Source organism: Gymnoscopelus braueri (assembly GCF_963280865.1).
Source record: "Gymnoscopelus braueri genome assembly, chromosome: 9".
Taxonomy (NCBI): domain Eukaryota; kingdom Metazoa; phylum Chordata; class Actinopteri; order Myctophiformes; family Myctophidae; genus Gymnoscopelus; species Gymnoscopelus braueri.
The window spans coordinates 8083558-8108729 of record NC_137610.1 but is presented as its reverse complement, the minus strand read 5'-3'; the positions used below and the strand labels follow the sequence as shown (position 1 = coordinate 8108729).

General features: G+C 41.0%; 1 protein-coding gene across 10 annotated transcripts in view; it reads right to left on the bottom strand.

Annotated features, from left to right (window-relative positions):
* The window catches only part of plekha7a (pleckstrin homology domain containing, family A member 7a), a 176388-nt gene that overhangs the window by 74661 nt on the left and 76555 nt on the right, over window positions 1-25172 (bottom strand). For all 10 annotated transcript variants that reach the window (XM_080436725.1, XM_080436728.1, XM_080436733.1 and 7 more), the window contains one exon: window positions 9614-9697. In XM_080436725.1, coding sequence (XP_080292851.1) covers window positions 9614-9697 — 84 coding nt within the window. The remainder of the gene's footprint in view (window positions 1-9613; window positions 9698-25172) is intronic.

Sequence of the window (25172 nt, the reverse complement as noted above, 5' to 3'; positions counted from 1 at the left end):
CTTTTCAGATTAACATAAATAATCCTACAGTTTTGTGAGGAGTAAGTATAGCATAGAGTTTAGCGAAATCAGCATTCGGGCAGACTGCTTGGAAACTAAATTAACCTGAGGCGCTCTCTGCTACTGCCGCATAGCAAACTTAATCTGTGAACCTGAATGACTCATGCAAACTGTGCGAAGAGCAATCATTTCATCCCAGTCCCCAGTGGTTGTTGCATTTCCCACTGTCTTCCAGCTCTCAGCCCCGGGGCCAACGTGAGGGAATGGGGGCTCTTTTTTGTTCAAAGTCTGATGGTGCCAATTGACGGTCCCTGCTCTCCAGGCGTGTTCTGGGCTACAAAGGAGACATAACCCATCAAGAGCGGGGAACGCGTCTGTGTCACTTTCGATTTTAACCACTTCAACCATTATTTTATACTTTGGCTATTTTTGAAAAATCTTGAAAATGTGTGCAAATCTTTGAATATATATATATATTTTTAAAGCAAAAAAGTTTTTACGCAAATCTTTGCTTGTTAGGGTCCTTGGAACAAAATATTTTGAGATAGGGGTCCACAGCCAAATACATTGGCAATTTTGGGTGGTCCTTGACTTGAAAAGTTTAAGAATCACTGATACTATAGCAACATACGTTTTTTTTTTTTTTTTTAACTGTTAAGATTTAGAAGACATTTGTAGAATCCCCAGAAGCGAAGATTTGAGTTATCAAATGTTTGCTTTAAAAATGTATATTCAAAGATTTGCCCAAATTTTCATGATTTTTCTAAAATAGCAGATATACAAGCTCATAGCGCGGCACTCGGTGCCACGCTATGAGCTTGTATATCTGCAAAAAATTACACACAGATGCGTTCCCGGTCTTAATGGGTTAAAAAGGGTTGGAGATGTGTTGCCCCCCCCCCACCTACATCATGGGATGAGGGAAACCCTTAGGGACCTGTACTCCGGGATTAGATGGAAGAGACAAACTGGACATGAAAGCCAGAGGAAGAAAAGAGTACGAATGCGTGGCGGTGAGCTTAGCATGACTTTCAGCTGCATGACTCTGTGATTTGAGGGTTTCTGAGGTGATGTGCGTGGAAAACGAATCTTGGAAACATATACAGTTTTATCAGTTTTTCTCAGCTTAAGTGGAGAGACATACTGCCTAAAGTTTAAATTGATTCCATTTGAGTCAAAGTTAAAGGGTTCCCATTATGCTCATTTCCAACTTATTATATTTTTTATTCTTGGGACTCCGCTAGAATAACTTTGCATAATTCATAGTCCCAAAAAACCTCCTTATTGATCTTATACTGCTACTTATACTGCTTATACATATTTATAAGGCTATATTGAATTCCCAACTCCTGGCCGTGGTTAATAAGAACATCCACTGTAAGATTATATGACAGAAAATAAGGGGGGGAAATTATAAGTTCCCTTTAACCCATTAAGACCGGGAACGCATCTGTGTCATTTTAAGATTTATTTGGGCTATTCAAAAGATAGCAGATATACAAGCTCATAGCTACAGTATGAGCTTGTAGATCTGCTATTTTTTGAAAAATCGTGAAAAATGTGTGCAAATCTTTGGATATATGTATTTTTATAGCGAACATTTGTAACTCAAATCTTTGCTTCTGGGGATTCTACAAATGTCTTCTAAACAGTTTTTTGAAAAAAAAAATGTTGCTATAATATCAATGGTTCTCAAAAAGGATATGGCGGTGGACCCCCATCTCAAAATATTTTGTTCCAGGGACCCCCAGAAGTTGTAAAAAAAATTCGCTTTAAAAAAAGATATATTCAAAGATTTGCACCCATTTTCACGATTTTTCAAAATAGCAGATCTACAAGCTCATGCCGTGCTATGAGCTTGTAGATCTGCTATTTTTGAATAGCCAAATACATCTAAAAATGACACCGATGCGTTCCCGGTCTTAATGGGTTAAAAGGGTTGTGAACGCTCTCCCCAGTGTTTGTGGTGCTGAGAGACCTGGGGTGTATATGTATCTACTAAAGATACATCGTATGCTCAAATGTAATGAGCACAGCAGCACCCAGTTACCTCCCTTTCAAATCACATCAAATGCAATTTGCAGATCACAATAGCCGAGGCACTAATATGGATCCATGCTGCACATTGGGAGGGAAAAAAAGTAAATTTTCTACCCACGAGGTGGAACATCTGAGGTAAATGAAATAAGCATACTGTAATGGACCTAATTATTCTGAAAGAAATGTAGGTGTGGGAACATACCACATTTTTGTTTTTTATTTAGGCCTATCACACTTTTTGGCATCTGAAAGTGAGAAACTCTGACGAAATGTTCTCCCTTTCCTTTGCTGTGCTACCTACCACCTACTGTAGCATGCTTTCTCACAAACTATGCTGCAGCCAAATGTAATCAAATTCAGAGCACATAGTGTACTTCTCCTTAATGGATACACCTACGATTTCCTGTTCAGTGAATCAGTCAAATTAGTTCGTTCATCTCACCTATTCCTGCAGTTCAACATGGCCTCTCCTTAAAATACCTATTTTGGCTATAGGTGCACAGAAATATTCTGCCCAACCTGGTTTCCACCATATGCAAAAAGCCTCAGTTATAGACTATGCGTAGTAACAGACTAATGTTTTTTTGCCACCAAAAACCTCTTGGCTTCGGTAATTTTCCCTGTGGTCACTGTACACATTTGTACCAATATTCCTAAAACAAATAGATTCACTGATGTGTTTACTAATCACATATACAAAATTAACCACTTTGCAAATTGTAACACCTCCTTCGTTGTTTATCGTCTGGAATGTCCCTGTGGGTGCTTCTATGTGGGGAGAACAAAACGAAAATTCAAAGATAGATTGGGAGAACATAAAACAGCAATTCGCACAAACAATCCCAATTATGCGATACCATGAAAAAGGCCATGGCAGCCCCTCCTCTCTAAAAGCTACAGCCATATAAGTCATCCCCACTGACAGCAGAGGAGGCGACAGACTCAAAAGATTGCTCCAAAGAGAAACCTTTTGGATCGTCACTTTAAAAGCCACACAGTTTCCAGGCTTAAATGACGAGGTTGATTACTTGCCGTTTCTCTGATGTTTGTTTTGATTACTGTGATCATGTTTGGGTTTACAGTGTAAACATTTACTACACTGTGATTATATTTACTTTTTTTCCCAGTATGTCATTTTATAGATTTGTTTTGGTGTCACTCTGGGTGTTGCTTTTTGATTTCATTTTATTTTCATTTATTGGGGCAATTGTGCTCATTTGAACTGTCATTTAAATGTGATAATGACGTAATAACGAACTAACATGATTGATTGAAACATCATCCACGGCTGTATTTAAGTGACTGATTAGCCAGATAGACCCTGATCGAAACGCGTTGGTCATACTCATTTGCCTTGCTCTAAATAAATTCACATATTTTTTCACATGAGACAGAGTGCCTTGGAACTCTTTTCTTTTTAAGTCTGCATCTCACACCTTTTGGGCAAGCAGTACTTTTTTAGAAATCCTTTTTGCTTAGCCTCAGTTATAGTTCAGCAGCTGTTTGTGATTACACATAGCATTCCTGCCTCAACAAAAGTTTGGTACTGTATACAGCAACTATATGGTCTTATTGTTGTATATACAACAATATTCACAACCACAATAAAACTTTTAGCTGCAAGCAGCGATACGGGGGCCAAAGAATGCAACAGGAAATGTGGAAAATGCAATATATGCAACAAGCCATAGAAACAGAATGGATTGAACTTGAGAGAAAGGAGCCTGTACATTTAACAAATAAGCATTCCGAACAGCTGAGCTGAGTGCTTAGGGATTGTGGATATTGCAATGCACCTCTGTATTGCGTTTCTTATAATACTGATTTCAAATGACAGAAGTTTGCACATGTTTGCATTTCTTCTAGACACCATAGACACCACAGATGGATTGTATCTGTGTATTCTAATTAGGCTTATACATTTTGTCACCATAGAAAATCCCAGGAGGAGATACATTTTAACAGTTTTTCATATAATTCAAAATAGTTGGAGATCTAAAGGTCAGAGGTCATAGGTCAAAGTGACACATTATAAGGAGACACATATGTGTATTGTTGAAGTTTTATTGCTGCCGGTCAAACGGTTCATGAGCTATGCCAGGTTCAGAGTTTGCATTTTTCAATTGATTGCTATAGTGCCACCCTTAGGCCAATGGTAGTGGGTTTCGTGTCTTCGCCGTTTGACATAGCCCTCAACCATATTGCAGAGTTTCGTAAAAGCCGACTGCATGGTTAGGCTAATTCTGTGATTATGCTGAAAAACGGCGGAAGAATAAAACCTACAATAACGAAAGGGGACCACGGCCCTACGAGCTTGGCCCCCTAAATATGGTCTAAATTGGCAATATGTTTGAAAGTCTAACTGAATAACCCACTGCGGTAATTATTTTTAATTAAGCACAGCTTGGCCTCATAATATTCACTGAGGCCAATCAGAGCAGTTCTGCTTCCATCATTCAAGAGCATAATAGAAAAAGGCAATAGGAACAGACTGAGAGGGAAAGAATAACAAAAATGTAAATAAGTGCAAACCATTCATCAAGACTGTACTGGCTGTACTCACAATATTTGGCAAAAATAAAAATGTTATCGCAAATTGTACTCCTGCTCAGCCTCCCACACACTTTATTTTATTTATGTTATCTTAAAAGGGTTGAGTGCAAAAATACTGACATTATTACTGCAACATTCAGGGTAAGTATCACAGTATCATGTTTTGTCAATATCATGCATCATGAAGACAGGAATTAGATGATAGGGGGAGGAGGAGAAGAGATATAGCCTGGTAAACCATTCACATTTTCATGCAGAAGACACGTCAACATGTGAATTCACGCGGTTTACCAGGCTTAAGGCCCGTTCAAAGTACCTAGATGGGTCTGAAACGTGCGTCACGGGGTGAGGGATTCCGTCCGTTCTTTACGGACACATGCATAGTCGCTCACGTTATTTAGGGGTCATTTTATTTATTTTAAAGTGTACAGGCGTAATACACCTATTCATCCACTAGATGGCAGTTGCGAGATTATGTACGTACCCATAATGTTGCCATGTCTGCTTATTATAAGCGACTTTGGGCTTATTTTTCTGTAAAGTTGCTTGTAAACAAACAAGCAATTTTGTATTGGTGGTTGCGGTTTTATTTGGGCTTGTTTCTAAAATGTAGTTGCTTATTTGGGCCAATTATTATTTAAACCAGTGATTCTCAAACATATATTGTAGATCTGCTATTCATGTGATGTGGCATAGTCGATTCTTTTGGGCTTGTTTTCATAGACCTGGTTGCTTATTTCGCTCACAAAACCTGGCAACAGCGCAGCGCAGCTAACAACATGAAGCTACCATTGTAGCATCTAGCCAAAACAACGCAATAAAAGTTTCAGAGCTGTCCACAAACTAGACAAAAACAATGGTTGTCTACAAAACGTGAGTTTCGACCCCCTACTGCACTGTGCTCTATATTATTTGTGTGTGTGTGTGTGTGTGTGTGTTTAACTTTAGGGAATGGCTGGGTTCATTTTGTCACAGACCATGGATCGACGGTATTTTTGTAATTAAGTACATTTACTCAAGTACCACCAACGTGTAGAAAGAGGGGCAGAGGGAAACTTTTTTCCCCTTACTGCCGACGGGCGCCAGTGGTACTACAGTCAACGTGCACGTCGGCCTGACGGTGAATGTCGACTGCACGGAAGGAAATCCTGGAGCCGTAAGTGACGGAGGGGGAGACAAAAACGACAACGTAAGGAGCGCCGGCGCTCGTTACGTATCCTTACGTCCGACTATGAATGATACTTTAGAGCAGTGTATATCAACCCTGGCAAACGTCCCAATTTTGGGCCGGGGCTACTGCTGAGGTGTGCCGCGCCGTTTGAAGGTTTGAAAAAATATATATATATATATTTATTTTTTTTACAATAATAATAATCAGGCATGCAAACAGCCCCGAGGTGAAAAGGGTGACAACATGCTGTTTTTTCCGGGTCAGGTGTCACACTATTGCCCTATTTGGATTAAAAACGGCTAGTGGAAGCTGAAAAGCTACAAGTTTGCATGTCTGAATAATGCAAAAACAGAAATATTTGTTTGCATTTGCTTTTTTTCTCCCCCATATATTTTCATGATAAAAAAGTGCGTATCATATCGTATCGAAATCGTATCGAAGTTGTGTGCCCAATATCGTATCATATAGTTTCTTGAAATTAGTGTATCGGCACACCCCTAGTGTGTGTATATAGATATACCGTATATATATATATAATTATATATAGATATATATATATACCGTATATCTAGGTGTGCCCTGGGATTTTTTGGCTATGCCAGGTGTGCCTTGGTACAAAAAAGGTTGATAAACACTGCTTTAGAGGGGTGAAAAGAGAGAGGACTGCAGTGTGTGTGTAGCCTGGTTCCATACCATAGACCCCGCCCACTCTCTGAGTGGACTGCCTCTTGGTCTGGAGTTGTAAACGTGAACCTAGGACTTCTCCGGTACAAAATGCGTTGTCCAATGAGAGGCGGAGGTGGGCGTGGTGATCCCTTAGGATTGGTTTAGGGAATTTCTAATCCCCTCCCCCTTGTAATCCCCGACACTGGAGCCAATTTCAGACTGAAGCTCCACGCAGCTTCAGTCTGATAATCAGGCTAGTGTGTGTGAGCTGATAAGAGTGATTTTGAGGTGCCTGTGGTCAGAGATGGGGGATTTAGGCAGCTTCTCTTCAAGGTCAGGGTCCATTTTGGAGACTACCATGCTTTACTGTGTGAATTATAAGAGAAGTATGGGGAATAATAAAGCTTCTCTGATGTTTCTTAATTGACAGAATACACTGTACAATCCCGAGTGTTAATCTAACTCTGAGAATGTACCTACCAATATAACCCCCTAAGGGTCCATTTGGTTACTTGTGTACACTCTCAGAGTTACAAATGGATAAAGGACGTTACTGTGTAGAGATCAATAGAGTGAGACAATGTTGAAATGATTAGCCAATGAACTGTGTTAGGAATGTGACTAAACATTTCAATCCATGTGAAGGACATCAGTAAATAGTGTTGGAAATGTTTGAAAGCACACTTTTGATGACTGTGAACATGCATCAGTGCAATATGTAAAAACAGAAGAGCATCTCTTCTTCAGGTGACTATAGAATACAGTATCATTACAGGATGTGATCTGACTGCATCAGCAGCACATGCTGTAGACTTCAGTATTGCAAAAACAACCAGTGGTGGAAAAAGTACTCAAATTTTTTACTTAAGTAAAAGTATCAATACTGCAATGTAAAAAATACTCTGTTACAAGTAAAAGTCCGGAATTCAAAATGTACTTGAGTAAAAGTACAAAAGTATTGGTATCAAAATGTACTTAAAAGTACCAAAAGTAGAAAGTACTCATTATGCAGAATGTCCCATTTCACAAGTTTTCAAATGTATAAAAATCGTTTGAAAATAGCAGATCTACAAGCTCACAATGCGCATTGTGACACATTGTGAGCTTGTAGATCGGCTATTTTCAAATGGCCAAAATGTATATATGTTTTGTAATAATAATCAAAATCTACAAAGTAACTAAAGTTTAACAATAATTGCAATGGGGTAAAAGTACAATATTTGCCTCTGAAATGTACTGGAGTAGAAGTAAAAGTACTGAAAATTGGAAATAGTCCAGTAAATAAAAGTACCTCAAAAGTTTTACTTAAGTACAGTACTTGAGTAAATGTACTTTTTTACTTTACACCACTGAAAACAACAACAACAACAAAGACAGCCACTGATCTACAGAGAGGTGAAAAAGTGAAACAAGTAGGTGAGTGCATGTGTGTCATACACCAAGAGAACGGTACAGGCCTAAATACTTGACCCCTTCAGTGAGTGAGGTGTCTGGTGGTGGTGGTGGCTGCGTTATGCTGCAGGGAGCATTTCTTGGCATGGTTTTCAGTCCACTTGTCCCCTTAGAGGGAAGTGCCACTGCAAGTCAATACAAAGTAATTCTGAGTGATAATCTTTATCCTACGGTACGATGAAACATCTCTGATGGGAGTGGTCTCCTCCAGGATGTCAATGTCGACCATTCACAGGGCACAAGGTGCTACTGAATGGTTTGATGAGTATGAAAATGACGTGAATCATATGCTACTAGTCCATACCCGTGGGGGGATATGCGCACATGATCTGGCAACCCGGGAGCCAGCGAACACAAAAACGCTAATAAACACCTGACATTTGGTGAAATCGAAAAACGGGCTTCGCTGTTCCGTGCACATGGTAATGGTGAATGGCTGTGTGCAAATTCAGATCAATTGCTCCAGCCACTGAGGAGAACCGGGCAGAACAGTTTTAGCCTCACCACACACTACAAACACACAGACAGAGGTTTCTCAAATTATAGGAGGATAGACACTCTCCACCACCATCATAAAAACGCCAAATGATGGGATATCTTTTGTTAGAATGGTGTTCGATCCCTACAGAGTTAAAGAGACATGTCAAGGCAAATTGCTTTTTCAGCTTCAAGCATTGATGTGACAAACAACAGAAAACACTATAGTGGCTGTCTTTGGCCAGCAGAGTTGTCTATTTATTGATATAGTATATGAGTTAAGACTCTGGCTTAGAGATTCAGCCCACATTCAATTAAGTCTTATGTTACTATATCGTCATATTACTGTATCTGTCCTGGGTGAGATAATGTGTTTCTGCTGAGAATCAGTGATAGTTTCACACTATGAGACCGAGAGTTTGTGTAGACTACAAAGCCAAGACCCAATAGGCCTTTATGAACTAACACAACATTCCTTTTCTTGTTGTTGTTTTTTTGTCGGCGACCACACCAGAAACCTCTCTCTACTTTGGTGTCCCGAGCCAGCTGATGCAGACTAACTGTTCTGGACATGAACATGGTAACATAACACCATCCAATTAAGGCTGAACGTTAGCATTAACAATATGTTGAGGTTCAGTGAGACCGTACCACAAACTCGAGAGAACTGTGCAGTGTGCAGAGCAGCTGTCATAAACAGGATATAGCTGCACCTTCCACCTCTACTGGCTCAAAAAAACAGGCACGACATTCTGTCACACACCTGAATTCCATTCCATTGCTACCGAATGCCCAACGCACGCCAACAGCAATAAAACCTTGATATATTCATCAACATTTTCCTTTGTCATTAGTTGGCAATAAACTGAACACGTTGTTGATTTACCGCAAACACAATATACATTTTAAGAGCAATAAAACTCGTCTTTGACTCGTCCAACGCTGTATTTTCAGTACAGAAAACAACTTACTTTCTTGTACTGTATAGGCAATATACATCCTCCTCATTAAAGTGAGAGTTTTAAATTCCACAGAGGTCAACCACATTCTCCATAAACTGCCCTGGAAGACACCCGTCATCATAGGAAGCACAATATGCTACAATTAAGATGGCAATGAGAACAGACCATCACACAGAAAGTCACCATACGGATGTTGCATTTGTTTATGAGCAGCAACATTTACATTGGAGAACCTCGTTATACTGTATATATAACGGTCCGAAGACATCAACAACAACAAAAAAACACTCACTGCTCTTGGAGGAAAAAGTCGGAGTTCTCCGGAGACACCTGTCCCGTCACGGGATGCCGAAATGTCGTAGTCCTCTGGTTATGGCTGGAGAGACAGAGCAGGAAAGCGAGAGGTAGAGAGAGGAGAGGAATTAGGGAGGGCAAAGAGAGAGAGAGAGGGAGAAAGAGAAGAGGGGTGTGGGGGGGACAAAATTAGCAACCCTCAATTGTACTCTCCACTATGCGGTCACTGCGCTGGATTTTCACACACACACCAACCCACCCTGCGGCCCACGAGGCGATAATTCCCCAAGGGCGCGGTAAAGCTTAGAGTCCCTCTCTCCACCCTGTTGATAGGGCGCTCGGCCCTGACTTTCCCAGGCGTGTGTAGAATGTGAGGGGAAGCTGTGGCCCCCTTGTGCCACACCCCACTCTACCCTCTCACTGCCTCGTCCTGGACGGCATGCGCTGATCAGTCCTCGCATCACAAAGTGGTGTGGTCAGCACGAAATGACTAAGGACAGGGGCAGTGTGTGTGTGTGTGTGTGTGTGTGTGTGTGTGTGTGTGTGTGTGTGTGTGTGTGTGTGTGTCATTGGTTTCAGCCCATACTGGGCTTTCAGCCATTCATGCAGTCATTCAGGGCCTCGGGCATGGTGTGAAAGCATACCACTGGCAGAGAGGTAAACAACACAGGGGTTGGCATGTCACAGTGTATGGTGTTTGTGTTTGTTTGCGCTGTTTGCGTGTTGCATGGGGGGGGGGTATTTTTGAAAATAGCTGATGTACTACAATAGCTCACAACATGTCCCATCACAATGTGTTGTTAACTTGTAGATTGGCTATTTTCCAAATTGCTGAATTATAAAATAGTGTTAAAGTGGTTAAAATTATTTTGTATTAACAAATCTAGCTGGGGAACTCCTGGAACCCCTGGGGGTCCCTAGACCACACTTTGAGAACCACAGCAGTATGCTAGTATCTACTATTGATCAATAATCAAAAAACAAAAAATATTAAGTGATCAAAATAGCAACTAGAAAAAGTGCTCCTCGGAGCACAGGTCTCCGCCAGGTCAGGTAGGTTATTGTGGCCTCCTGTTGGCGCTATAATAGGCCAATGTGAAAAGGGTGCCATTTCTTCTTAGGCCTTGCACGGCAATCGGACACTGCATTCATGATTTGAGGCATTTTGTTCAAAAAATGTTATTTGCTAAATTAGACCTGCTGGTGGCGCTATAACAGGCAAATATTAAAAGGGTAGCATTTGTTCCTCAACATAGTGTGAATGTGCGTGCAAAGTCTGACCACAATCGGACGCTGCGTTCATGATTTGCAGCATTTTGTTCAAAACGGGCCACTCCTGCAAACTTTAGATGTGAATTTTAGCCAATCGGGATGGAATATGAAAAATTAAACAGATCCGTCTTGATCACATGACTATAGAGATGGTGTGTACCGATTTGCATGAAATTTTGATAAAATCGGAAGGAGTAATGTAAAGAAATATGTTTTACATAAGTCGGCCTCCTGGTGGCGCTATAAAAGGCAGATGTGAAAAATGCAGGGCAAAGGTTTTTCCTTGACCTCTAGGGAGTGCGCATACAAAGTTTTACGCAGATTGGTGCAGTTATAGGTAAAAACACGAATCGGGCTGTTATAGCGCCACCATGAGGCTGATTAGAAAAATCTCAAGTGGTATTTCTTCCTCGACATAGTGGGAATGTGCGTGCAAAGTTTCACAGAAATTACATGCTGTGTTCATAATTTGAGGCATTTCGTTCAAAACGGAGCAGTAGACGGACAGACGGACAGACGGACGGACGGACGGACGGACGGACAGGGGGTAAAACATACTCTCTCGCCATGCCTTTCGGCCTGGCGGAGACAATTAATTAATTCAATACTACTTTGGTCCCAGTCTAGGTACAGACATGGAGCCATAACCAACATTCTCCATCCTTTCTATCTCGTCCTCATCCTCAGACGAGCCCTCCAGGGTATGCAGTGTGTGTAACAATGTGTGTAATTATCTATACTGCTACAAAACAACAAACTTAGAGAAAACATTTACAGTAGTTTAGTGGAGGGTTTGAGTTTGCATGGGGAAAGTGGTTGGGTAACAGTCTCCTCTACTGCCTGACATTGCATAAGAAGTGGATCCTAAGGGGGGACCCTGAGTGGAGAAGGCAGACGGCAGTGAACTTCCCCGTTGGGATCTTTGATGTAATCAGTTAGTGCCCAGCATGAGCGCCTACTTTAAAATGCAGCAACCGCTCGACACCCTGTACACCTGCTCCCTATAGACCAGCGGTTCTCAATCAGTGGTCCGGGGACCACCAGTGGTCATTGAAGGGGTTCCAGGTGGTCCCTAGCTAAATGATGGAGAGTTGGTAACCAAATGGACCCTATTGGGTAGATCTTTAACTCTTGAGAGCGTAAAATGAAACCAAATGGACCCGTAAGGGTATTGTTAAACATCTGCATTACTTAAAGAAGTCTACACAATTAGAGAATGTAGAAGAATTGTTATTTTGATCAACGTTTGCCTGTTATCTCTCCTATGGTACCACATCAATACAGCATGGAATTGTGGACAAAATCGTATCCAACGATAACAAAATATTCGAAGTTTTGGGTCTGAGAGGCTAAATCTCATCAAATGGTGGTCTGTGGCTCAAATGACGAAAGAATTATGGACCTTGATATGAAAAGGGTTGAAAACCACTGCTATAGACAACATAAAAATCAAAAAATCAAATGCAGATCTCATTTTGTAATGAAACAGACCATACTGCAACTGTTAAGATGCTACAATTGAGACAAGGTTCCCAATGGAACTTTTTGTTTCGTTTAGTCTAGTTTAAAAGTTCTGGGGAACATTTCCTTTTGATGTGATTGCAAATACTTCCAGAAGACCATTCCCTCGATATTCACATTTGCTTTTACCATTATCATAAAGAAATACGCAGTCGCTAGACATTTATTATTCAAAGACATACTAGTTTCATTTTCTTTTTAGTGAAGTTTCAAACACTTCCAGTCAACCTATTCATCTGAGCAATGGATGAGGGAGAGATAGGAGCAACGGCTCTCTCCCATTGGATCACTCACTACTGAGCAATATGAGCAAACAGTATAATATGATATATTATTTAGAACGACTGGCCTGATAGGCCAGTTTGCGAGACACTTCTACATTCCACTGATTCACTCACATACAGTACTGTCACTCTTATATCATTAGAATATATCATTCCTTGATTTTACAATATCAGTATGCATTTTGTATTACTGTTCCAAGTCAACCGTCAGTGTTGGATCGCATGTAGCGTGACAGAGAAGATCATTTCCTGGCTTCCATAACTGACACTAATGTATTGAAATATATAAATGCCTGTAATGCCAATATTACAATAGAAATGCCTGCATCATTATACTGCATACAAATACTTACAGCTACAGCCATTGCAATGTCAATGCCGCATTTCTATAAGAAAATCCAACTATTATTGTTCAGGCCTGCTCCCAATGCCAAGTGACAGTTACAGGGTAGAGAATCCAAACATCTTTCTCCATCTATCCTGTAACTATACCACACTAATATTGCAGCCATTGCCATGCCAACACGTCTCTCTCCAACTATCCAGACTATTCTTTCACCTTTGGCCAGTTTGCCTTGTTTGGACTTGTTTGTATTTTCCACACAATTCCTGTGCTGCAGCCACAACACTCCAATAGTCAGAACGTAAATAATACCTGAAACTATGATAGATGTCTTCCTGGGTTTTAATGAGAGAGAAGATTCAAATTGACAAATTATGACTATAGGGCTTAGTGGTTCTCAAACCTTTTCATGTCAAGGACCCCCAAAATTATATGTATTTGGCCGCGGACCCCCATCTCAAAATATTTTGTTCAAAGATTTGAGTTACAAACGTTCACTTTAAAAAATATATATTCAAAGGTTTGCACAAATAGATTTTTCAAAAATAGCAGATCTACAAGCTCATAGTGCGGCACCTCTGTATATCTGCTATTTTTGAATAGCCAAAGAATAAAAGGTTAAAGTGGTTAAAACACAATTTGTTGGGGACCCCCTGGAACCCCCCCCAAGGACCCCTGGGGGTCCCCGGACCCCACTTTGAGAACCAATGCTACAGTGATAGGAAGTACAGTAGTCGCTCTGCCAGAAGAGTGAGCGAGCAAGCCTGCAGTAACACACAACGCTCTACATAAAAATAAATTAATAAATAAAAATGGCAAGAGATTAAATGTACAGTACCAGACCAGTGTACTATAGAGAGGAGTATACTAGCCCAGTCCATGGGGATCTATGAATTAATAACTGCATAATATAGTATGTCTCATCGTTCTTTCCAGAGTGATATGCACTTTTATTCTACCAGCTATCGTGTTTACTGTAATTAGATGATGTATGCTTTTATATGGTACTGTACGCTTTGTATGAGCAAATAAGTGGGCGTGGTGGGAGGGGTTGAGGGGGTAATGTACTGAAAATATGTTAGTTTTAGTACTCTTGTGTGATATGCACATCGCACACCCCAGAATAGAATAAAACATTAATTAATGGCATGGGGAGGAAACCATGGTAATAATCTCCTGAGGATTCTGAGCAGTGCATTCACATTCAACAACTTACTCATAAGATGTAGTGTGTTTCATATACAGTAGGCAGTAAAGTGAATATATAGTATGTATCATATACAGTACACTACGCACTATAGCAGTAAAGATGGTTGCACATTTTATACGTCGTTTATATTGTATATAAACTCAATATTGAGCTACATTCCATGTACTGTATCAAAGGGTAGGCTAAAATAATTATGTATACACATCAAAATCAAGAAAAAAAACGAAGGGATTGTTTTTGCACTTTCAGTTAAATTGACACTCTGGTTGTACTGCACTCTGCACATTTTAAATAAACTGACGACCTGTGTACCATTCCATCCCCTCTCTACTGTACTCTCTAATGATGAAATAATGTCATGTTGGTATGACTTATAAGTGACATATAATCACAATATTTATGATGGGCCAAATATCGACTTTCATATTTCATCAGTGTCACATTTTCATTAAATTAATTAAATGATGCAACGGCGCTACATGTCTGTTACATTCTCAAGAACTCTCACCGAAAGTGTGATTTCCAATATAATATCGAGCATAGATTTTAAATGAGAAATATTCGTCATATTGAACTCGAAACAGTGCCCACCCCCTGCTGCAATGCTCAAAAAAAGAAAATACTAACAAGGAATAAGTGTCTGAACAGGAGTGAGTTGTAATGCATCACTGCTGAGGAGGAAAAACCACTCCATTCCTCCAGAGGTTCTGTGAGTAGTGAGTTATGACAGTGAAGTTCATCCTCACGGAGTCTCATTAAATTCAACAGCAGATGCTTAACCCATTAAGACCGGGCGGGAACGCATCTGTGTCATTTTTATAGATTTCTTTGGCTATTCAAAAATAGCAGATCTACAAGCTCATAGCGCGGCACCGAGTGCCGCGCTATGAGCTTGTAGATCTGCTATTTTTGAAAAACAATCGTGAAAATGTGTGCAAATCTTTGAATATATTATGTATACATTTTTAACTCAAATATTTGCTTCTGGGGGTCCCTGGAACAACATATTTTGAGATGGAGGGGGTTCGCGGACAAATACATATCATATCATTGAGAACCACTGATATTGTAGCAACATAAGACTTAAAAAAAAAAACTGTTAGGATTCAGAAGCAAAGGTTTGAGTTAAAAATGTTCACTTTAAATATATATACATTCAAAAGATTTGCACACATTTTCACGATTTTTAAAAAATAGCTTATCTACAAGCTCATAGCGCGGCACTCGGGCCGCGCTATTGAGCTTGTAGATCTGCTATTTTTGAATAGCCTAATGAAATCTAATAAATGACACACAGATGCGTTCCCGTCCTTAATGGCTTAATGGCAGCAACATTATGTCAGCTCCCTCTTCGGTCGGTAAACAGATAGGGGGGTTGATGTGGGTGATGTTTGCTACATTGTGTATTTTTTGTGGTAGCAATAACCAACCTACTACCCCATAAGAACATCACACTCAAAGCTAAATTCAGCGCCAAATCATCTCGGAGGATTAAAATGCACAGTACTGCATTCTCTGTTATTGTACTGTAGCAAATTGATCGACCCTATGAAAGTACAGTATGGTGACGCAAGTCACAGCAGCATAATATAGTAGTATTATAGTGTTGGTGTCAAAGCCTTGTTTAGGGCAACGCTGTTGGTCTAAGTGGTTCAAAAGGTTATTGCAAGAGTGCCAAACAATTCATCTTGTGAGATAGTAATGGGTTTCACAAAACTCCATTGTGCCGCAGTGGAACAATTCTAATTCTAAGTCCACAGTCCATATAAAGAGATTTATTCACACACACACACACACACACACACACACACAGCACACACACACACACACACACACACACACACACATCATCGCTGAATATTCTATTGTGTGGTCAGCGTTCACGGGCCTATTCTGTTGGTCTTGAGAAAGGTCACATGTCCAAAATGGCAACCACACAATACGAAGAGGCGATTCTCTGTGTGTGTGTGTGTGGTGTGTGTGTGCGTGCGTGTACAGTACATTCTTCCTTCCTTCGTCTCATAAAACCTCGGTAAAGATAATGTTATATTTACTCCATAATAATCATCTCTTTTGAAAATTGTACGGTTTTATGAATATAAATGCGTTATTGAAACTAAACATTGAAGGCCCAGTCATAAAATGCATAATGATTAAGTGATAAAGCATGATTACTGAGGGTATTTCTATCCCCAAGACCGGCTCTTTGATATCGACTGGATCATATCAATTACATTATAAGATTATATTTGCTGCTGCCAAACCACAATGTTAAAACCCCATTTGAGGTGACATGATATGAATGAATGAGTTACTGTAAGTGCCTGGCTCAACTTGACTGTAATTGCTACGAGTGCAGACACTGTCTCATTTGCTTCCAGCCATACAGATTGTCCAAGCAGGTGCAGGGATTCAAGCCAGCAACCTCATGGTTACAATGTCGACCAAACGCTACTGGCGTCTAGCACTAGACCATTATAAACGCAACAATTAGAGCCCGACCGATATATTGGTTTGGCCGATATATTATTATTTGACTTTTTTAACAACATCGGCATCTGCAATTATGCAGTCAAAGTGTCACGATTTTTTACCTTTTAAAATGTTTCTAAAATAGCCAATCTATAAGCTCATCGCATCACAATGCAATGTGAGGTTGTAGTTATGTTTTGAAAAATTGTGAATAGAGCTAGAGTTTTCTTGTTCATTGTATAATTACTACAATACAATAATTGTAAATGTACATTTTTTTTTTGGGGGGGGGGGCTTTTATGCTTATATTATGGATAGGACAGTAGGCTGACAGGAAATGGGGAGAGAGGCCATCAGGAAGGATCGGGACTCGAACCCGCGAGGCGCTGTCAGGCTACATACAGTAGTAGCCTAGGTGCCCAGACCACTGGCGTAGCGTTCCGGCCGTACATGTTCTTCTAAGTTCTAAGTTTATTATACACAGTTTACTCAATTAAAAAAGTTATTTGTGTGTGTGTTGTTGTTATCAAGTTAAATGTCTTTCAAATTGATTTCAAGATTTTGTAATATGTGGTCGGTCAGTCTCTATTAGCAATAATAAATATATTTAGTGCACTCACAAAGTGCATCCCAGGCAGTAGAAGTAGAAAGTAAAAGCCATGTACTGTAGCACAAATACATACAACTATACATACAAAAATACATAATACATAGATATCACACAATACACAATCACGCATGCAAAGACGGTACTAGTATTGGTGGTTGGCAAGCGACTTGCATAACTAACCGTGTCATTAAATGCAGCTACCTCTTGAAAACTCCTTCAATGCACTTGGATGAAAATAACCTACTCAGCGCTGGTATGCGGCTCTCAGCACAGCCCCTCACCATGTAAGGGCAGGAACGCACCTGCACGACGGAGGGAGAAGTGAGGACAGACCACTCGGAGCTGCATCGTTAGTGATGTGCACATGCATAAATAGTAGCTGCATCATCGAATTGTGTTGTTGTTGCAACATTTTCATTTACTTGGAAGAAGGAAGCAGCTAGCGCTGTTTTGGACCACTTCCAGAACAGAACCCCGGAGTGACCTAGCTTGTAGTGATGCTGGTGCGTCTGCATCTTCTTTGTAATGAAATAGTAGTATTTTGTTTACTGTAGTCTTTGGTATTCACTGAATGTTTAATCAATGGAACTATGTTTGATAGCAGATGGCTGTTGTTCGTGTTAACCAATTAATACCGGGAAAGCACCCGTGTCATTTTAGATTTTTGCGTTGGCTATTCAAAAATAGCAGACGTACCAGCTTGCTGTACATCTGCTATTTTTGAACATTTTTTAAAAAATCTTGAAAATGTGAGAACAACTGATTTAGCAGGCATTTCGGTTAAGACCTGGAACGCATTTGTGTAAATTTTACACTTTGGCTATTCAAAAATAGCAGATATACAAGCTCATAGTGCGGCACCGAGTGCCGCACTATGAGCTTGTAGATCTGCTATTTTTTAAAAATCGTGAAAATGTGTGCAAATCTATATTTTTAAACCGAACATTAACTCAAATCGTTGCTTCAGGGGGGTCCCTGGAACAAAATATTTTGAGATGGGTGTCCGCGGCCAAATACATATAATTTTGGGGGTCCTTGACATGAAAAAGATTGATATAGAAACACACGTTTTTCAGAATACTGTTGGGATTTAGGAGACATGTAGATTCGGCTTCAGGTCTTAATGGGTTAAAGTCAATTTAACTCGCCCGATAGCAAGCAGCGAGTCCCTGCTTTGAGTCCTGGGCCAGGCGAAACATTTGCTGCATGTCACTCCCGAACTCTCTCTCTTTTCATTTTGAACAAATTGAAGTGCAAAAAATGATATGTCTCATTACTGACTGACTGTCTAATACAGGAGACGAATAATTGTGATCATTATTTCTTAAGAGGGTAATCGGGAGGCACTGGTGGGCGCTTTGTATTTATATTCAGCAGCTTTCCCGCTGCCTGATTAAGCCATCACCAGAACAATGTGTGCATGATAATAGCGTATGGCCTAAAAGCAATGCGTTATCCATTTAACAATCTGAAAAGGCTCCAAATTAAGTGGGACAAAAATGCATATGAATTTTCTCTTAGAATGCGAGGGGGCTCCCTGAGGGCGAGGCCTGTTTCAATTGAAACGGGTGAAACATATAGCTAAGGATATGGATATGTTGGAGCCTAAAACTTTTGGAGCCTCAAATGTCTATATTTTATCAACTGAGTGTCAGTAATGTGTGTATGCTGCTGAATGTTGAATGTTCTGAACAACACACATAGGGTTTGTGTCCATGCTTTAAGCATGGACACAAACCCTATGTGTGGGAAGCACGTACAGTAGACTTTAGCTACTGTAATTACTGAAGTCAATATTTACTTTTCAATCCTTTTCAACTCAATGTGATACCCTTCTCCGATAAGGAATGGTTACAGGCCTGATGAAGTGTCAGTATTGCATTTAGACCACATCTGTTTGTTTTTTTCTAAGCGAATATTGTACAGTATATACAGTACTGTGCAATAGCCTGTGTGTTACTTTAAAGACGGACACAATCTCACAGTTAAATTAACCCTAAGGATTTAGCAGTGTACACTGGTGGTTCTCAAATTTTTTCATGTCAAGAACCCCCACATTGACACTTATTAGCCCGCGGACCCCCATTTGAAAAGATATGCCAAGGACCCCCATAAAAATATATTTACGGCCCTAGCAGTGATTTTCAACCATTTTAATTTCAAGGACCCCCAGTTTGACATGCATTAGGCTACAGTACCCCATTTAATGGCATTTCTATATTGTAAAATCAATGTTAATTCAATTTTGTTCAAATTTGTACACTCTCTGAGTTACAAACCCATAAGGGTCAATTTGGTTCCTAATGATCTATCATTTAGCTGGGGACCCCCTGGAACTCCCTCAAGGACCCCTGGGGGTCCCCGGACACCACTTTGAGAACCAATGGTGTACACAGTAAATGTGGCAGAGACACTGCATTGACCTGTGTGTGTGACCTCACCACCTTGCCTGATGCCCATAAATGGAGATGGTGACATTTACAACGGACAGGGGTGACAGACACTGAGGTTACATAAACACCACCCCTCTGTGACAGCTCTGGCAGGATAAAACACACACACACACACACACACACACACACACACACACACACACACACACACACACACACACACACACACACACACACACACACACACACACACACACACACACACACACACACACACACACACACACACACACACACACACACACACACCTGTTGCGCTATGTGACCTTGACCATTGTGTACAAGCCGATCTTCCATGGAGTGCCACTTTGCTTCCGTGGTTGTCCTTGTGACCAGAACACGACCAAGAGAAAACCTTCCTTAAGCCATACCATCTGTCTGTGAACGCTTGTGTCCAAGAATGCGTCAGCGTCAGAAGTGTATGGTGTCTCGGCTTTCCCGCGATGGGATGTAATGTATAGACACCCACTGCGACCGCAACTCAGCCCCCTGAGCCCCGGACTCAGCGCGTGCTCATTCTCTGCTGGAAGAGCCTAGTACGCTACGGTAGTACTACAAATGTTGCACAAGGCCACCAGGTCTGTGAGCGGCCACAATACCTACTCGACAGGGATGCAAGACCAGCTCTTACAGTGGTGGCTTCAGACAGACTTCACATAGCACAGTAATAATAACAACAATAGTAATAATAGTTCAAACTAATCAATTTTATCGATATACAGTATAAACAATCAATTTAAATCAAATAATAAATTTGTTGGGGGGGTAGTGTACATTTTTTATTTGCATGTCTGTTTCTCTCTCTGTCACTGTGAGGTTTGTCTCTCTTTCTCTGTGACAAAGCAAGGGGGAAGTTAAATGTCTCTCATTTGCCATTTTCCAGCTAGGGTCTCTCTCTCTCTGACCATCAAATCTGTCCCTCTATTTCCATTCCATCATCCCCTGACAACTGATTGCTCTCTTTGTCCCTCTTTATCTCTTGTACCAAATAAAAGAACATATATTTTTTAAATTAACCTTTAGTCAGACCTATGGCCTTAACTCATTGAGACTGTGGCAATATTATCCAACATCAAAGGCCTCCTGCAGTTACATTCAGATTTGTATTTACTGTGTACTTACACCAATGGGACTTGATCAAAACACAATGTAATTGTCTACTGATAGACTCATTATCTTTGAGAGACGTTCAATATTTTTGTTTCGTTTTTTAAATGAAAAACAAACCAAAACAAAGAGCTAAAGCCACAATGACGAGTGTGTACGAGTGTGTGTGAGTGTGTACGAGTGTGTGTGTGTGTGTGTGTGTGTGTGTGTGTGTGTGTGTGTGTGTGTGTGTGTGTGTGTGTGTGTCCACGCCTGCTGTTACACACACTATTGACAGCCCAATCAATGATGGGGCTCAAACATTAGGCAATACGCGCCTGCCTGTTTGAGTGACATTTACGAGAGTAGAGAACGCTGGCTTTGAACGGTGTCTCTGTCCTAAGTGGACGGACTATCCGTCTGTGTTATGTCTCTAGCCAGTTGACAGACAGGTTAGGAACATACAGCCGACGGGTCACTTCAAAATGTCAAGTTGGTGGCGAGCGGGCTGTGTTTTCAGTCAAAGGTCATGTCTATTTAGAGACTCTGCTTTTTGACCGGATGAAACGTGTTTGATGTGGAACGAGGGAGGAGAGGAGGAGTGTAGGAGAGGAGAGGAGAAGAAAAGCAAGGAGAGTATAGGTAACTGCAGTCACCCATGTCTCAGGAGAGGGGAGGAGAGGAGAGTGACTCCTGGAGCATTAGGGGGGAACAGCGGCAAGGTCATACCCATTCAGAGCACAGAGTAACCTAAATGTGTGTGAGCACAGTATACAAGGGCACCGTACGGAATGGACACTTTTTTTCGGCGAGCTCCTGACCGACATTGCAGTTTTTCGTCTATTACAGTTTTCATAGTTACTTTTTGGAACATTGCTAGCTGGACCCACATTTATTGTATGAAAGGCAAACACTTTTGTATTTGTATTGGTGATCACTCAATGGAATTCCAGAGTGTTTCATCTCGAATTCTCCGTTCGGACTCGCTGAAATCCAATTAATCACAGGCACAACACACACACTGGGCTGAGATGTTGAACCAGCGAGCCCCATCTACTGGTGAATGTACAGTCCCTGGAAAGTGGAGATATAGGATTTGGCAGCTGACAGTCATGACATTATTGGTTGAAATTGGTCCTGCTGATGTTGATGCTGATTATGTTTTTGTTTGACAGGCAATCATTAAGATTGGACTTTTAGGGACTATTCAATCAAAGTCAAAGCTGTGCAAAAATGCTTTCTGTATGACCGAAAGCTTGGTCTAACAAAAAAAATCAGATTTTTGCACAGTTTTGAGTGGTTTGGTTTGGTCTCCAGCAGCACCTCACCCAAGTCTACTGGCAGATGAGCAGTGTTGTTTTTTTTTCACAATTTCTGAGGGACTATTGATAAAAAATTTAAATGTGAAAAAACATATATATATTTTTTTCAGCTGCTCTTAAACCAATTAAGACCGGGGAAAGCATTTGTGTCATTTTAGATTTATTTGGCTATTCAAAAATAGCAGATATACAAGCTCATAGCGCGGCACTCAGTGCAGCGCTATGAGCTTGTATATCTGCTATTTTTGAAAAATGATCATGAAAATGTGTGCAAATCTTTGAATATATATTTGTTATGGAACATTTGTAAGTCAAATCTTTGCTTCTGGGGTCAATGGCACAAAATAATTTTGAGATGGGGGTCCGCGGGGCAAATACATATAATTTTGGAGGTCCTTGACATGAACAAGTTTGAGCATCACTGATATAACAACATATGTTTTTCAGAAAACTTAGGATTCAGAAGACATTTGTAGAATCCCCAGAAGCAAATATTCACAGAGTTACAGACGGTCTATTTGGAACCCCTCCAAGGAACCCAGAGTGTCCCAGTCCCTGGACCCCGTTTTGAGAACCACTACTAGACGATATAAATTGCTGAACAATGACTTTATGACAAGATAAGCACTATGCAAGCTCAGCTCTCCTAATGTCCGTTTCCCCTACACTGTGTCCCACTCAGCTCACTACGCAAAAAAAAATAAATACTATTTCGGCTTAGGAAAAAAACAAAAAGTTCCAATGACAATAACCCACTACCCTCATCAACGTTGTGTCATACAGTACATACAGTACACACACGCCCACACAAGGACAGAGTATATAGCCTACGGTGCGTGGTAATATTAGCAGGGCTAGGAGGCATGGTGAGCGAACAGCAGCCTGAGCAGCGTACTGTATGACAGCCACTTTGTTTTGTTACTCTAGCGCCCGAGCTAGTGGCAACGGAACAGCTACCTACTTACTAGTCATTTCAGCCACTGTCGGTCCCAGCCCATGTACACCTTCCTGTGTGTGTGTGTGTGTCTCTCTATCTCTCTCTCTGTTTAACCCATTAAGACCGGGAACGCATCTGAACGCATTTAGATGTCTTTGACTATTCAAAAATAGCAGATATACAAGCTCATAGCGCGGCCGAGTGCCGCGCTATGAGCTTGTAGATCTGCTATTTTAGAAAAATCTTGAACATTTTTAGAAATCTTTGAATATATATATTTTTAAAGCGAACATCTTTTACTCAAATCTTTGCTTCTGGGGGTCCCTGGAACAACATATTTTGAGATGGGGTCCGCGGCCCAAATACATATAATTTTGGGGGTCATTGACATGAAACAGTGTGAGAACCACTGATTAATAGCAACAACTTTTTTTTTTTTTAAACTGTTAGGATTTAGAAGACATTTCACACACACACACACACACACACACACACACACACACACACGAATGGTTACATTCCTAGCAGGCCGGTGCTGCCAGAGATTCCATAATACAACACAGTAAAATCCTCAGTGTTCATTTACTGTACCTCTGACAGAGTGACCCGTTGGGTCCATTTGGGTCCAGTAACACATGAGGATTTCAGTGTGTGTGTGGTGTGTACTGATGTCACATTACTTCTGCCACCACACCACCTCCTGGCCATGTCTCACTATGACCACACACACACACACACACACAGACAACATTTTTCTCATACTATAAGCATTAAGCACACACACACACACACACACACACACACACACAACGCCTACACTACAGCCACAAACATACACACACATAATTCGCTCCACACAGACATACCTTCCTCCACAAACAAACACACACACACACACACACACCACCCACACAAAACCAAAGCTCTCTCTTTTCCCCTCTCTCTCGCCCATCACTCTCTCCATTCCTCCCACACACACCGGCTGGAGAGCTTTGTATCCAGCTTTCTATTAAATGAAGCTCCATTAGAGTGCCGGGAGCTTTGGCCCGGCTAAACCCTGGAACCAGACGCATCGATCAGTGGAGGCAGGCAAGACCTGGGAGCTGAATGCTGCTGTATGTCTGGTGGCAACACAAATCACCAGAATGAGGCCTATTAGCCACCTACAATAACCACACACACACACACATGTTTTTTTTTAAAATCCTTTTCCTTCCTTCCACCCCTCTGACATCCTACCATCGAGATGTGATATTTTCCCTCAGTTTGTTGGACTATTCTACTGTGACTGCTGTCTTGCTGTCCCCCATCTTCTTCACACACACACACACACACACACACACACACACACACACACACACACACACACACACACACACACACACACACACACACACACACACACACACACACACACACACACACACACACACACACACACACACACACACACACACCTTAACTTGTATAAGTTGTTTAGTTTAGGTGTTTAGAGTTATTCTGATTCTGAGTTATTGTTTATTCGTGTGTTATGGAGCCCGTTGTTCCACAGTGGGTGTAACAGTACTTGTACATCTATGTGACAATAAAACTCTCTTGAACTGTACAAACAAACAAGCTACTGTAGCTCACACAAACGAATACATGGAAATGTGTACAAAGACAGACACACACACACACACACACACACACACACAGAGAGACACACACTGACACACACAGACACACACAGACACACACAGACACACACACACACTGACACACTGACACAAGCACACACGTTCAGATGGTAAAATCCCCACTATTTTGCCGGTGTGTGTGCATTTATGTTACATGATGTAAATTGATTGGTGTCAAGCTGTGTGAGTGCCATTGGAGACTGACTGAGGTGGACGCAGAGGTGAAATACTTCACTAGAATTGGTGCATTAACCACTTAAACCCTCTTGTAGACTTTACTCTAGAGTCTAGAGTAAACTGGACATGAGTCGGCTCTGCAATTTGACCGTTTTTTTTTCCATCTACAGTACACCAACATCTGGTTATAC